Source organism: Malus domestica, chromosome 04 (genome assembly GCF_042453785.1).
Source record: "Malus domestica chromosome 04, GDT2T_hap1".
In the NCBI taxonomy this organism is placed as follows: domain Eukaryota; kingdom Viridiplantae; phylum Streptophyta; class Magnoliopsida; order Rosales; family Rosaceae; genus Malus; species Malus domestica.
This window is the reverse complement of record NC_091664.1, coordinates 2,365,843-2,381,442: the sequence shown is the minus strand read 5'-3', so window position 1 is coordinate 2,381,442 and position 15,600 is coordinate 2,365,843. Positions and strand designations below refer to the sequence as shown.

The following is a 15,600-nucleotide window of genomic DNA, read 5'->3' as shown; positions in this document are numbered from 1 at the left end:
CGTAATATATCAAAATGAAGATAGGAAAGTATAGAATAAGATTATATCTATTTGGAATCCTAATGATTGCCGGAGATGGTTGGAAAATAGCCTCAAAATTGACTGGTCTGAGGGAAAACTGGAAAACTCGTCGGAAACTGGGTAAATTTTAAACGTTCATAACTTCTTCAATACTCAACGAAATTAAGTGATTCAAAAACAAAAATCATACTTCTCAACGAGAAGAAGAGAATGGTACATTTTCAACAACTAAATCGCCGTGGTTTGGTCAGAAAACGGATCGAAAGTTGCTGACTCGTTTTTCAACAGCCACTTTCAAGCAGTTTTCCGGCCAAACCACGGCGATTTAGCCGTTGAAAAATGTATCATTCTCTTCTTCTTGTTGAGAACTATGATTTTCGTTTTTGATGATTTCGTTGAGTATTGAAGAAGTTATGAACGTTTAAAGTTTACCCAGTTTTTGAAGAGTTTCTGGCAAGTTTTCCAGTTTTCCCTCGGACCAGTCAACTTTGAGGCTATTTTCTGACCATCTATGGCAATCATTGGGGTTCCAATTAAATATAATCTTATTCTACACTTTCCTATCTTCATTTTGATATATTATGGGTCGAATTTGGTTAAGAAATGATTGAGTTACAAAGCTTTGAAAATTGCTCAAACTTCCGGCCAAAAGCTTCAGCGGAATGACCAAAATCATGAATGGTGGACAATCTCAGGGACTACTTCTATTGATTTGAAATCTCAAGGATCAAACTTATGGATAATACAAATCGCAGGGACCATTTTGAATAAAAAACCTTTATTTTTTTACACATTATTTATTCTCACCGAAGCAGTTGAAAAAAAAAAAAACAAACAATAACCTTGAACTTGCGTTCCTTCTTTTTCCTCTTCCTCGAAAGTGACTAGTTTAACGAAACTGAAGAGGACGATGAAAAGGATAACTACAAGAACTCCATTCCCAGGTAATCTTCCTTCTTTCATTTTTGCCATTCTGCAGAATCCAAGTAGGGCATTTCATTCCGACGCTGTTAATGCTAATCCTACTTGTACGCATACAATTAAACAAACCCTTTTGGTGTCGGAGAGTATGATTCAGACTCGATGCAAATCTGGAAAAATTAGGAAAGATGAAGCCTTGGGTTACTTTTATTCCATGATTCAAACCAAACCCTTGCCCTCTATTTGGACTTTGAATTGTTTGTTGGGGGCACTCTCCAAGATGAAGGAATATTCCGCTGTGGTTTCTATGTGTAAACAGTTGATGGGTTGCGCTCAATTCCGACCTGATGTCAGTACAATGAATATTTTTCTGAATTGCTTGTGCCGGCTGAACTGGATGAACGCTTGTTTCTCTGTTTTAGCAATTACCCTTAAATACGGTCTTCAACCCAATGCTCATTCTATAAATACTTTTCTTCATGGGCTTTGCAAGAATTGTTCCCTGGCGGAGGCAATGGAGTTCTTCGAAGAAATAGAAACGAAAGGATACGCATGCAATGAAATAACTTATGCTACTATGATCAATGGACTATGCAAAGCTGGGAAAACTTCTAAGGCTCTCGAGATACTTACGAAGATGTGGGAAGATGGAAGGTTCAAGCCCAACCAAGAATGCTACAATCCAATCATCGATAGCCTCTGTAAAGAAAGACAAATAGATGAGGCATTGACCCTATTTCGAGATATGATCAGCAAAAGTGTTGTACCGAATATTTTCAATTATACCACATTGATTCATGGGTTATGCAACATGAGTCGCTGGGAAGAAGTGCTCCCTCTTTTTGAAGGAATGGAAGATCATGGAGTCAGGCCAGATGTTGTCACCTACAACACTCTAATTTATGCATTGTGCCAATCGGGGAGGTTGGAAAAGGCCAAGAGCTTCTTGATTTGCATGCTTAACGGCGGAATTTCACCAGATGTATACACATATAGTGTTCTAATGAACTCGTTGTGCAAGGATGACAGAATTCAAGAAGCACTTTCTCTGTTGGAAAATATGACAACGAAAGGCATAAAGCCTGATGTTGTCACTTTTAAATCCTTGATTTCTGCTTCATGCAAGTGTGGTAACTGGGAAGAATGTGTGAGGTTATTCAAAACCATGATTGGTTATGGAGCCTTGCCTGATATTGTTACATACAATTCTGTACTGGATGGTTTATGCAAGGAAGGGAAGACAACAGAGGCACTGAATCTTGTCGACGAAATGTTCCGTAGAGGGGAAAAGCCTGATGTTGTGACTTACAGCACTTTAATTAAAGGATTGTGTCGTACCAGGCAATGGAAAGAAGCCACAAGGTTATTTGACGAAATGGTATGCCATGGAATCTTACCTGATTTCGTAACTTTGAAGATACTTTCGGGTGCTCTCTGCCATGAAGTGTTGACCGATGAGGTTCGCGAAGAATTTAAGGCGAGAATAGATGGAACTTCGAAGCTTGGTAAGAAAAGGTCCAAGAAGGATTGATGCCTCAAATCCTGGTCTGGAAACGGGAACAACTTTAAGAGGTTCTTTGTCCTGATGCTTCAAATCCTGGTCTGGAAAAGGTCCAAGAAAAACATGTTACATGGTTTGAAATTTATATTAATGATAGATTTCCATTCACTGGGTATGTTTTTCTTGTTTTCGTTACGCTTTTGATTGATCACCTTCCTCACCCACCTTCGAGTTTATGTGAGCCGGAAATGGAATATATTTTAGCCGCACATGAGCTGCATCGATCTCTCTCGTTTGATCTGCAGTCTGTATTTATACGTCCTTACGGCAACTGAACCAATTTGGAACTTCACTGCCTAGAAGTGTAACACTTCATAGCGCTTTCGCAACCACACAAATCAAGTCTCTGCAACCGCACAAATTTCGTATGATTTAGGTGAGCAACCGAAATTTGCAAGGACACGTTCAATACATTGATATTGCACATTGGATATAAATACATAGCCGTGAGGGGCTTGCAGCTTGATTGGTTAAAGAGAATTTAGCCATTCGATTAGAACTTTGAATGATGTAGTGGAGTTTTGCCGAAAATTTATGTAGAACACACAGTGGGACGCTACTTGAATAACCGACATTTTCGGTGGGAGAGTGCGAGATAACTAATGCTGAATCCAATACCTAGATATTTCTAGCCCGTTGTGTGGTTTAGCTCAAGCTGAAATTTCGTCCCATATCAAACATCGACTAACTTTGAACTGTCGCGTAAAATACAGTACCAGCCTACTAAAAATCCCAGACTCAAATAACCATACTGACAATATGCACCTAAGTCGGTAGAAGTAAACACTTAGAGCTAACACACAGACAATAAGTGCATCAATGACTGCAAACTTCACAAGCTTCACTTCAAAATTTCTGAACTGAGACGCTACGGATGCTGGTGCGCAGATGAGCAGCATAAAAATTGTGCCCAGTACGGTCTCCCCTTGGCTTTCCGCTTTTCACTCTTGATCTCTGTAGGGTACCTTGCCGGAGAGTTCCATTCTTTTGCATTGTCTTTCCTAGATGCCTGACCTGTCGGTGATTCGGGAGCCAGAATTGAGTTCACTGTCGTCGTTACACGACCATTGTCCTTCCCCGTCACTGCTTTATCATCTTTCTGAAGCGCAGGGGCTTGACTTTCTTTTTGGTTCGGTGACTTGGCTTTGTTCTCTAGGTAGGCCTCACCCAAAAGGTTTTTCAAAGGAGTGTGTTGCTTCCCAGTGCTCCAGTTTGTAACCTTGGCGATGATCTCTTCGTTCTTCTTTCTCCCCGGTGATTCATTCACAACATGAGTAATAGAAGGAAACCACCCAGCCTGCAAAGGTGCAGGTCTTGGCTGTTCCGGGTTCTGTGCTGTCTTGATTTCAGCAGCAGTAGCCTTTTGATTATCAACGCCTCCAGGTTCAACCAATGTCATGAAAGACGGTGCCTCAAACGTATCAGATTTGTCAGAGTATTGCCTCTCAGATGCAAGTTTCACCTTCCCTTCCAATGAAGCTTGGGGATCTGTAGGTGGTACAGCTTCAGCATCAATAACAGCTTGTGCCTCCGACTGGATAGAATAAACTGTACCATGCATCAACAGCAAATAGACCGAAGTTAGAAAATTTTAACACTTCCTTTTGAGCAAAAGCATTGAATAAGGTATTTATGCATAGAGAAAAGACAGTAAAAGACAGCCTAGAAACAAAAAATATAAATATGGTATACGACTATTCTAAACAATTGTAAATCTATCACAAAAAAAACATTATTAAACGATATATAAACTGATCCAACGAGAAAGTGATATTAAGGAGACCCTCTAAGATGGAGATATATGCTACACCTACAAAAATAGAACTTTTATACGTAACTCATTAATACTTATACCTGAAACAGATCCCCAGTTGCCTTCGAGGCTGTCAGTTTGGCTATTCGAGTCAACAACATCAAGTGCAGACGAACTTGTCTGTTGCTCAACAAGTTTATCACTCTCTTCCTTCAAAGAAACCCCAAGGAGCTCTCTGGAGCAGTTATCTTCAGCAGCGGTGAAACTTGGAACAGAAGATTCAGTAGCTAAAGAGGACAGATTTGGAACAGAAGATTCAGTATCTAAAGAGGACAGACCTACTTCTTTCATTCCACAGTCCATTAAACTCTTCTGTGACGATTCAACATTGGGACCATGATCTGACCCAGCAGCAGTACTGCCCCCAACTTCTAGCTGGACCTTTTCATTGCAATCAATCTCACTTTCCATCACACTTTTCTTTGTATCTGAAACTACATTGAGGTCAGCTCTGCTAGAATTGGAACCGCTGTCCAGGTTCAGTTTTGGCTTCACCAAAAGATTCTCCTCAATAGATCCTCCCCTGCTTTTATTTCCAGATACAACACTTTTTTCAGTTTCACCCTTATCGTGATCACCAGAGTCATCGCCATTCAGTATATCTGTTGAATTAACTTGAAGTTTGGAGAGACAACTGGTATTTTCCAAACTAGTAATAGGGTTCTCAGCAACAATTTTCTCCATAGATACTTCAATGTACTCATCCTCAGTTATAGCATACTTTTCAGTCTCATGATCACCATCGTCAATAACATTTCCTTCTACAGGTCCTTTGCTGCTATGATCTGCACTCAAATCACATTTTTCATCTTTCTCGTTATCATCCAGATCAACAGAGTGTGTTGTTTGATTTATACCAGTACTGCTCAAGGAATTTGCATCAGATGCGACATTTGTATCACTTTCTGGAAAGTTCACCTGTAACGACTCATAATTATCATAAGTCTCCTGTCCTTCAGGAGAGCCAACCAAGCTTTTAGCTATCTGAGGCATCACAATGTCAGCAGGGGGTGATTTTTCATCTGAACCTTGGTTTTCAGTAGTCTTGATCTCAACCTGAGACACATTGGCTTCTTCAAAAGGCACTTCTTTAACCATTGGCTTGCTGCTGCCTCCATCCAGTTCATGGCTAGCTTCTAAATCATGCATATCTGAAGAGGCCACAGTGCCTCCACTTAAATTACTTGACTGGAAAATCTGAGAATTGTCATTTGAAACAGGATTTTTAACACCGTTTTCCTCGTCATTAAATTGTTCCCAAGAGTCCAAAAAAGTGGGCTGGTCTAGTTTCTCTTCTTTGTAGGTTTTGAAACCTTCAAGCATTGCCGCAGCATTGTCTACCACCGGTAGGTCATCAGGCACAGAAAGCACATGTACATTTGCACTCCCTTCTCCCTTCGAGTTGCTACTCTCAGTTAATCCACCAGAACTGAAACAGTGCATCTCGTCTGTGGTATCCACCTTATTTTCTGTGGTATTAACAGAAGCTTGTGCATGTTCAACAGATTCAACATCAGGGGAAAGACCAGCTTGGGGAATATCCAAATCAAACACATGAATATGCTCTTTCTCTGATGGAACAACTTCAATATCTCGCAAAGAGTCTGAAGTCACTTCAACTGTTCTTTCTAACTTAGAGGCACCCTCAGCTGTTTCACTGGAAACTTCATTGGGTGCGACCAAACCGTATGGTAAGTTTCTATCTTGATCACTTGCTTTGATTTCCTTCACCTGGCCCTCCTGTGAAATGGATGTTAAAGAGCTCTCAATCACACTGTCAGTAGCATGGGCCTTCTTGCTATCTTCTGATACATCGTTAACAGGGTGTACGTCATCTTCTGAACCATTCCTATCATCCTGCACAGCTGACTCTGGCCTCTTCATTGAATCGATGCCAGTGATTGACATAGATCCTTGGGACTCTGGTGCATAGCCCAGCTGATTAGTTGTATTCTCTGGATTTAAGAAACTTGCATCAGGTTATTGAGAGATAAATTATTCTGTTACTGCAACTAATGTAATCTGACGACAAAGGTGGAGAAATGTAATGACAAAATATATTCACATAAAGAAATGTACGCGAACATATTAAACAAAATGCAGACCAATGCAAGAACACAGAAGAACATTCACCATCACTACATTACAAAAGAAGTCGATATTGGGTACAATTAATGTTGCACTGAAGAATATCATCTCTTTATCATGAATTTTAAAAGGACTTGTGACTTCAAAGGCATGAAAACTCGTTTACCCATGATAACAAATATAGCACAACACTATTTTGAAATTTTTATGTGAAGAACTCCCATCCAACCAAGTGTACAGAAATGTAATATCAGAACTCAAGGAAAAAAACAAATTCAATGAAACACGGATAGATTTCAGTTCTCAAGCGCAATACGGTTTCACTTTATACGCTGTTTGAATACTCTCGAAGTTTTGCAGAAGTTTTAGTTGTAAGTAATTAACATGACACACCTTACACTCAATCTACAGTTTACTGCAGCTTAAAAGTATTTAATCCAGAACATAAACTCAGTATCACACTAAAATTACATTTTGGTTTGTGTTTTCCATACTTAAAAATTGGACCAACATTTCCATATTCTTCTTTTCTTTGTATAAGAAAATATTTCCATATTATCCATACATCTTCTCAAAAAGGACAAACATGCTAACTTATATAATCAAATTAGTTGTCACCAATCAAATAAAAAGGGCGACCCCAAGCCAACAAGGCTCCCCGCTTTGCGAGGGTCAGGGGCGGCTGTATGGGTGTGTGGAACGTCAATATGAACCATAATCTACTCATACTATTCAACAGAATTCACAAGAATTATCCACTCATATTCCAACCTAGACGTGTCATCACTGTTGAACAAACTATATCCTACATTGATGAGTGACAAAGCAAAGCAATTGTACGCACTGCAGGTGTGCACACTCAAATACCTACAGAACCCATCCCTCCCCTTTACAACGATTTATTTTCCTGATTAGGAAATTATCATATCATCCTTCAATGTAATGGATTAAACAGACAATGGTTCTATTTATTCTAATTCATTTAATTTGTTTTCGAGTGCCCTCTTAATAAAGAAAATAATGATTAAGCCGCAAAAAATCAAATTTTCAGACCATAGATAGATACATTAACTAATCAAACAGTTACATATAAATAATTAATCAGATGTCACCAAAACACAGTTAATATGATTAATTGGACTGGTTTATTGAAACGTTACCGTTGATTTCCCCATCATTAAGGGATTGGATGGCATTCAAATCATTCTTGGCAACCTTTTCCACACTAGTTGCTGATTTCAAAACATCTTCTAACCCTTCTCCAGTTCCTGCACCAGATCCACTATCCGAAAATTCTGCAACAGCATCTGAGAACACCGCATCTTCTGATCTGACAGATCCTTCCCCAATTAGACCACTGCCCTTTTCGTTGTTACTTCTTTCCAATACTTTCGAACCTTACACAGAAAATTCAGTACCATAAATACCATGATTTAAGATCTATCAAGGGAATTAAAGAATAATATATCTAACTTCCCATCGGCTTATCAACAAAAACTGCAGAAAATCGAAACCCCTCTTACTGTTTTGAGATGCAATCAAATCATAGTATATCATTTGTTTTACACACTTAGCTGCCGGTTTCTAAAAAGATTTTACTTAATTATCCAGGTGATCTCTCTATCAGCTTAATAGCATAGTCCTAAATATCTGCCTCAATAAAAGGTCGTACCCAGTGCACAAGGCTCCCGCTTTAGGCAGGGTCTGGGAGAGGTGAATGTCGGCTAGCCTTACCCCCATTTATGGAGAGGCTGCTCCCAAGTCTCGAACCCGAGACCTACCGCTCATCGGCTAGCCTCAATGCATAAACAAATCCCAAATTCCAAAATTTTAGAATCTTTCCAAATATTTTTACAGCCACCAAACAGGGTAGATTACGTAGAGCGGAAAACTTAATTCGCTCACTTGGGGTTTTGCGGTCGTCATCGGAGTGCTCATCATCTGACTGGGTGTTCTCCTGTAAGCCAACCAACTTGTAGCCATCAATGGTTCCACAAATCCTCTTATGAGCACGCCTGTGCCTGGCACTTGGGTGTGGGTTCGGAAAGGGCCACCCACATTTGCTGCAAACATGGACTCCTCCATGGCTCTCATGCCCTGCAATATCAACAACGAAAAACACCAACACTCAGAAAACGCAAAAAAAAAAAGCCAAAACAAACAACAACCCAGATTATCAAATTCACAAAAATAATCAAAAACAACAAAAAATTAGAAAACCCTTAAACCCCAGTAGCAAACAAAACAAACATTCATAAATTCACAGAAATACTCAAAAACACCAAATAAAAATAGAAAACCCTTAAACCCCAGAAGCCAACAAAACAAAGATTCATAGAGAGGGAGAGTACAAGAAAATAAAGAATAACCCAGAAAAACCCATCAAAAACATTTCCAACCCAGAAATCAAAATCCAGAAAACCCCACAAAAAATAAGAAAATAAAGATTCAGAAAAAGAAGAAAGATAAGAACCTGTGCTGTGACTTCTCACTAGATCTTGAGCATCCATGTCCAAAAGGAAGAGTTGGGATGACAGAAGAGATGGCAGCAGCAGAGAAAAACAATAAAATACAATATAAAAAGCTCGGAATGTGACCCAAAGAAGAAGCACACGGAATCGAAAGTCTTCGAAATGTCTGCAAGTCCTTCTGGTGTTCTGGGGGGCAGACTCCGGAGAGAGACCGTGAGAGTGTTGTACGGAACAGTCTATGGGTGACGGCGCATTAGACAATCGCTCGACCACTGTATCTCCCCATGTGACTGTGCTTTAACTTATATACGAAGAAATCAATCATTGGATGAACCTTTTGTGATTGTCTACATTGCGGTGCATGGTAATTGTATGAGGTTACCGGTGGCCCACTAAAATCGTGCGGTTGTTTTATTTTGAGCATGGTTGGGTTCGGTACGGTAATCAAGCAAAAAAAGGACAGTGATTATAGAACCAACCGGGTAAGGCCCATGACCATTTGCTTCAATGGTAGATTTCAAGTTTGAGCTGTTTATTTCATAAACGGGTAAGACGCTTGAATTTTAGGTTTCGCTTGCAATGAAAGTCACCATCATGTAAACGATGTTGGTTTTATGTAATCTGTTTGAAAAATATCATATCGCAATAGCCATGTTAAAAAGATTGAGTTACGAATGCACTTTTATTGTTTTACTAAAATTGTTCATGTCAAGTCAGAAATTATTACTCTAGTACTAGATCGTTGTATTTTAGTATAAATAAATAAGTAATTCTACATCTTGATAGAGTTTAAATCATAACATTTAAAAGTAAAGTCTCGATATTTATTTTCTTGATAAACAGTTATAACATAAAATAAATTCATCTAACTATAGAAAGACGAGAGATTTTGAAATCGTTTGTATATAATTGAAAAATGGTGATCTGAATTGGACCAAAATGGAAAGACCCATGCTCCAATTTTGAATTTTCCACTAAATCAACGGTTGTTTTTCTCCTTGATCTAAAGGACAAAAGGGTCCCGAAAAGTCTATAAATTGATGCAGGGCCATATAGAATTCATGTGGTTGATCGTAGAGGACTAAAACTTGGATGTCACGTGTCTGGATGTATTGACAACCGTGGCCACCCCCGCGAGTATGTGACCTGACCGTCAGATAACAAAAATAAACGACCAATAAAATAAACAGCTCAGATAGACTTTGACCTGGAAAATTACACCACACGTCGTCATGACTTAGCTACCTACTCTTTCCTAAAGTCAAGAAGCGACATCGACAGCCTCGCAATAAACGAATTGGGACCCTATCTGATTTATGAGTCTATGCCGACGGATACAGAAATTTGGATCACTTAATCTTAATTTTGTAGTCTTTATTAGCTCATCTTACTTATCCGTCTCACGTAAAACTATGTTTTTAAACAGTTCGGATCTCTATCTCTCTATGTTGAGTGATCTGGTCTGTTGACTTTGGACAAAGGTAGGTTTAAAGAAGATCTCAATTCACAAAAACAACATCATTGTATCTATTAAATATTTTAACGCAATGAAATATTTATAGAGCTGTGTTATCACACACTTCCTTTTATCTTTCTCACGTTCATTACAATTTTTATTCATCAAATGAAAGAATTAAAGAGGATTAAATGACAGAAATCACAAAGATGAGTATAAGGTAAAACGAGATATGTAGATAATATCATCGTATTTATATTAACTAATGAAATAATAAATTAATATCGAACTCATCATTTAAAATATTCGTTTCTAAAAAGTCTTGCTTATGAATGATAAAACTATAAAATTAAGTTGCCTAACCCGCTCTTCAATATTTGCAATTTTCTTGTATTGCGTCTTCATCATTATAATTATGATCATTAACCATAACTAACCACTCCATCATCATCAAAGCCATCATAAGATAAGGAAAAACGAAAAAGAAACCCTTATCAACTACTCCATCGACTCAATACGATAGATTGCATACATGATATGTCCACCTAATCAAAATAATATTTTTGTTTCTTCCTTAGAAAGGTGGAATTTGAAATTAATAATTTTTTCCTTCTTTAGCATGTTTAAGGTTTTTATTCTTTTTTTTTAATTTTGTTATTTAATATTAAACTATAGTAGAATTTGCCCTTATCAATTTTAGATTCATCTTTCATGAATAAGGAGTTCGATTCAAAACTATTACAAGTGAACAATTGCGTGGTTTAGTCCAATCCTTCACCATTTAGTGTAACTATATCGTTGTATTAAAAAATATTTAACAAATAAAAAAAACAGCTAACTATGAGTTTATTTTATAAAATAAAAAACACTTCAAGAGCTTAATCGGAGAAAAACGCATTATATATCCACTTATCATGCTCTAATTAGATTATTAGTTGTGAAATTCCTTTAGTGCTACAGTGTACATTGGATTTTCGCTAAAGCATTGAAATTGAAGTGTTTTTCTCAAAATTGTGACCTAATCAAGGACTTATAAATGAAAACGCTTTTTTAATGGTGACGACAACTTTCTTTTTATATTTATGGAAAAAAAATTGTTAAATGTCATATGAACTTATACATATTTTTCAATTTGACATATAAACTAAAATTTTACGCGACTTGTCGTATCAATTTTTTGAAATCATTAATTTGTCATGACACATGTCGACCTGGAATGTTCACCTGGACTCCGAATATGTCTGGTAATCACATAATCTCACATAAATAAACATATCACATCTAGTGCTCATTGACAAATTCTAACACATGAGTTCATGCAGAGGTATTCTGACATGAACAGGACTAGGTGTAATAATGATTTACGCTCTATTACTACAATCACGTGAAGACTGGCACTACGCGTATCACATACGAGTCCTAATTGCTTATAGCCATCTAGGATTGGACTATCACCTACAATGGATCCAAAGTGAGCATACGGTGCAATGTGAACATACACGTTAAAGACTAGCCCTGGCCCATGCCCCGATTGAGTACTAACACTGGTACAGTGAGCAGATAACGTAAATACGAACATGCCACAGTGATTCGATAATTCTAGTCAATATAATATTATTCATAGCCATAAATCTAATTAAGGCATCCCATAGGATTTATAATGATTTTCTAATTCTCATTGTTATGTCATTTCCTATAAACGTTAATTTAATTACGGCATCACATGGTAAATTCGTTATTAGATGTATATATGAAAACTAAACACACACACACACACACTATATAAAAGAAAAGACTCACTCACAGATACTTGCTAGGTCGCAGCCTTTTGAACTAAGAAAGCTGGAGTTTCCGATAGTAATCGCACATAAGCATAATATTGGGACATGTTAGTAAAACTTAACCAAAATGATTAAATTTGGAGAAACTAATTGTGGATTCGGAATCAGCATGTCGAAATATGCTAAGATAGGTCCCAGGCAATTTTTTTTTAAAAGTCAACGCAAGGAATATTCCAGTCCATTTCAGAAATGGGCCAGATCAAGTTAATGGCAAGGTTTGGGCCGGCCCATAGATCCAGTTTGGGACGTTTTTTCCCGATTACAGCTATAATTGTTGGGAACTGGGTATTTTGGCCGGGAAACTACCACGGCTCCGACTAGCTCCAAAAACTCAACTAAAACTCACATTTTAAATACCATAATGAAGCTAGGAGAGTAAGGATTCGAGTCATACCAATATTGAGTCAAGTAGTGGCAAAAAACGGCCGGGAAATGGCTTGCAGCCTGCGGGTCCTTCGCCTGAAAACTGGGGAGATTTCTCTGAGAGATTTCTACGTCCAAACAACATCAAACTGTCTCAAAAACAACCCAAATGTACTCCTAGGCATGATCTACAAATTATTAGAAAGGTTTCAGGCCTTACCTTTGCCGGAGACGGCAAGAACTCGTTGGATTCGATATTGCACAGTGATGGTATTGTGCAGCGAGGGAGAGAAGGAAAACGAGGGCTTTCTCCCCGTTCTTTGTTTGTAGGACTCGCAGAGAAGGAAGTGGTGGTGGTGGCGTCGCTAGAGGTATGGTGATCGGTGGTGTATGTGAGTTTGTGTTGATGGGGAGTGGAGAGAGAGCTAAGAGAGGAGAGTTAGAGCGAGGCAAAGACAGAGAAAGTTCCAAAGAGTGAGTGAAAGAGACACGCGGCAGAGAGAGTGGAGACTTTGTGATGTGTGGGCCCCACAGGCCAAAAAATAAATTAATAAAATATTTAAAATATCTCATCAGAAAATATTAAAATAATAATAGTATAATAATTATGAAAAATATATAAAATATAAAATAGTAATTTTAACAAAAGTGTTTTTCAGATTTGTAGTTCCGTAAAACCTCCATCGTAACTTCGATTTTGATTCCGCTTGCGCCTACAAGTTCGTATCGTCGAGTGCTTCGAGAATACAGTAAAATAGCAGCTCGTATGCATCACGAAATGACGGTAAACGAAAATCAACAATCTCGTCTCAAATGGCATTTTTGTAATTTCACAATTTTAAAATTAATAAAATCGTAAAATTAGGGACGGGTCGTTACATGTCAACTCACCCTAACTATGTTATGTCATCTCACCCTAACTTAGAAGAACCTGGATTGCGATAATGAATGTTGTGAACGAGTTTGTAGCAAGATAAACTTACGCAATGTAATAAGCATGATGATAACTTGTTGTGGTCTATTTTACTGAATGGAGAGAGAAAGTGCAATAGAGAAAGATGGAGAAGGGCTTGAAGAATTCAGTGTGTTACTCCCCATGCTTTGTGTTTTTATTTATAGTAAACATGACATAATTTCTTGCCTTGCAAAGATTTAACTTGGAAAAATTGTATTTCTTTAATCATGAAAACACTAGGCACAACACATTTATATAATATAACAAGTGCACGTATCTTGCTAGAAGTTCTACAAATATAAAATTAATATATTTCATTCATAAGACTTGGTTGAATTACTTGTGCAATCAAAGTTCATTGTCTTGACCCTTGCTATGTTCGATCCAAGTTCATTGTATTTGACCTTACTATCTTTAACACTCCACCTCAACTGGAGTGTATATTTATGACACCCTACTTGATAAGAAGATGATCAAATTGTGAAGTACTCAAGTGTTTAGTGAACAAGTCTGCTATTTATTGAAGTGTTTTCGCATACTAGATGAGAACCACTCCTTGCAGCTTCTCCCTAAACTAGATGACAATCTATTTCGATATGCTTTGTTCGTTCATGAAAAACGGGACCGGATGCAAAGTGAAGGGCTGCTTCGTTATCGCAGTACAATATGATTGCTTTGGGATGCTTAACTAGCAAGTCATTGAGGACGCATTTCAGCCAAGTCAATTCACAACATGTGAAAGCCATGGCCCTATACTCTGCTTCACCTGTCGATCTTGATGTTGTAGTTTATTTCTTAGACCTTCAAGAAGCTGGTGACTCACCGATCATTACACAATCGCCTGAGATGAACCTTCTAGTGTCCTTGCACCCACCCCAATCTGCACCACAATAAGCTTTCAACTGTAACAAGCTTATAGAGAAAAGTAAGAACAAATAGTAACACTAACAACTGCTTTGATCAACCAAGTTTATACTCACTTTTGAACGCTCAAAACTGAACCAAATGGTATAAACTTAAATGGGTTTTGAAGCTCGTTTTGTGTACTTTAAAACCATATAAGATTTGTAGAAAACTGAGCTCCAAATTGAAACTTATGCCAGATATAAAATGGAGTCCCAAAACTGGAAATGCAGAACTTGCTGCTGTTTGGCAGCTCTGCAACTCAACTTTGGACATGGTTTTGATCAATCAAAACTCAAAGGAATCAAGGAAATCAGATGAGTTTAATTATGGACATGTCTAGTTCCAAAATACATAATATTGGATAAAAAAGAAATCATAAGGACCAGGAAATCGAGAGGTAAAGTAAGTTACTTGAACCATAACTTTTCTCTGCAGAAAAAAATGAGTTTTCTGTAATTTAGAACCCATATTCATAAGATTGGGTGTTTTATTAGAACCGATAATCGGGAGACCGACCATGAGAAGAAGAGAAGAAATGAGGCTTCCAAGCAGAATTGGTAGCAGTTGACATGGGATTTGAGCAATTGGTAAAGGACAAGATCTTCTCTGGATCCTCTTTGTAAGGATCTGATAATCAATCAATCGTGTTCATTTATCGTATATCATGTGGTCATTTTTCGTTACATATTATTTATATTTAATTTTAAATTTTAAATAATTTTTAAATGCACGATATATGATTGGATATAATTAATTGATCATCCGATTCCAACAAAAAGAATCCAGAGAGGATCCTATTCCATTGGTAAAGTTAGCTAATTGGGCCCAAATGAATGTGATGGAATAAGGATTCTTTCTAGATCCTCTTTGTGAGGATCCCTAGGATCTCTAATTATATTAATTCATCGTATATCGTGCGATAAAAAATTATTTTAAATTTTATATTTAAAATTGAACATAAATAGTATATGATGAAAACGGCCGCACGATTTACGATGAACGAACATGATTAAAAGATTTCCTAAATCCTCAAAAAGAAGATCAGGATAGGATCCTCGTTCAATGTAATGGAATTGGGTACCAAATTCACGCTTCTAGACAAAAATTAGCATAAATACAAAATACGAAAAGATTAAATAGTGAAATTTGAGGTTGAAATTTCATAAAACATATCGTTATATAGTACAACAAATACATGAATCCA

At 37.5% G+C, this 15,600-nt stretch overlaps 2 protein-coding genes and 1 long non-coding RNA gene across 3 annotated transcripts; 1 reads left to right on the top strand and 2 right to left on the bottom strand.

The window, feature by feature from the left end:
• The first annotated feature begins 931 nt into the window (after nucleotides 1-931).
• On the top strand, nucleotides 932-2,473 carry LOC103400606 (pentatricopeptide repeat-containing protein At1g12775, mitochondrial-like). The gene has a single exon (XM_029100816.2). It carries the CDS (start codon nucleotides 932-934, stop codon nucleotides 2,471-2,473), a length of 1,542 nt encoding a protein of 513 aa, XP_028956649.1.
• Nucleotides 2,474-3,164: 691 nt separating this feature from the next.
• Nucleotides 3,165-9,191, bottom strand: LOC103400604 (uncharacterized). Its single transcript, XM_008339256.4, has 5 exons — nucleotides 8,878-9,191; nucleotides 8,310-8,501; nucleotides 7,565-7,801; nucleotides 4,358-6,271; nucleotides 3,165-4,051 (listed from the first exon to the last, which is right to left on the bottom strand). The coding sequence occupies exons 1-5, from the start codon at nucleotides 8,912-8,914 to the stop codon at nucleotides 3,372-3,374; spliced, it is 3,060 nt and encodes a 1,019-aa protein (XP_008337478.3). The 5' UTR covers nucleotides 8,915-9,191; the 3' UTR covers nucleotides 3,165-3,371.
• Nucleotides 9,192-13,778: 4,587 nt separating this feature from the next.
• On the bottom strand, nucleotides 13,779-14,906 carry LOC114824544 (uncharacterized). The gene is made up of 2 exons (XR_003772832.2): nucleotides 14,471-14,906; nucleotides 13,779-14,370 (listed from the first exon to the last, which is right to left on the bottom strand). It is a non-coding gene; the product is annotated as an uncharacterized lncRNA (long non-coding RNA).
• Nucleotides 14,907-15,600: the final 694 nt, after the last annotated feature.

Excerpts from the sequence above, each read along its gene's own strand:
- LOC103400604 (XM_008339256.4), bottom strand. The coding sequence starts at position 8,914 with ATGGATGCTCAAGATCTAGTGAGAAGTCACAGCACAG. Across the intron at positions 8,502-8,877 it reads AGTGAGAAGTCACAGCACAG|GGCATGAGAGCCATGGAGGA; the intron begins GTTCTTATCTTT and ends TTGATATTGCAG. Across the intron at positions 6,272-7,564 it reads TAATGATGGGGAAATCAACG|AGAATACAACTAATCAGCTG; the intron begins GTAACGTTTCAA and ends TCTTAAATCCAG.
- LOC103400606 (XM_029100816.2), top strand. The coding sequence starts at position 932 with ATGAAAAGGATAACTACAAGAACTCCATTCCCAGGTAATCTTCCTTCT.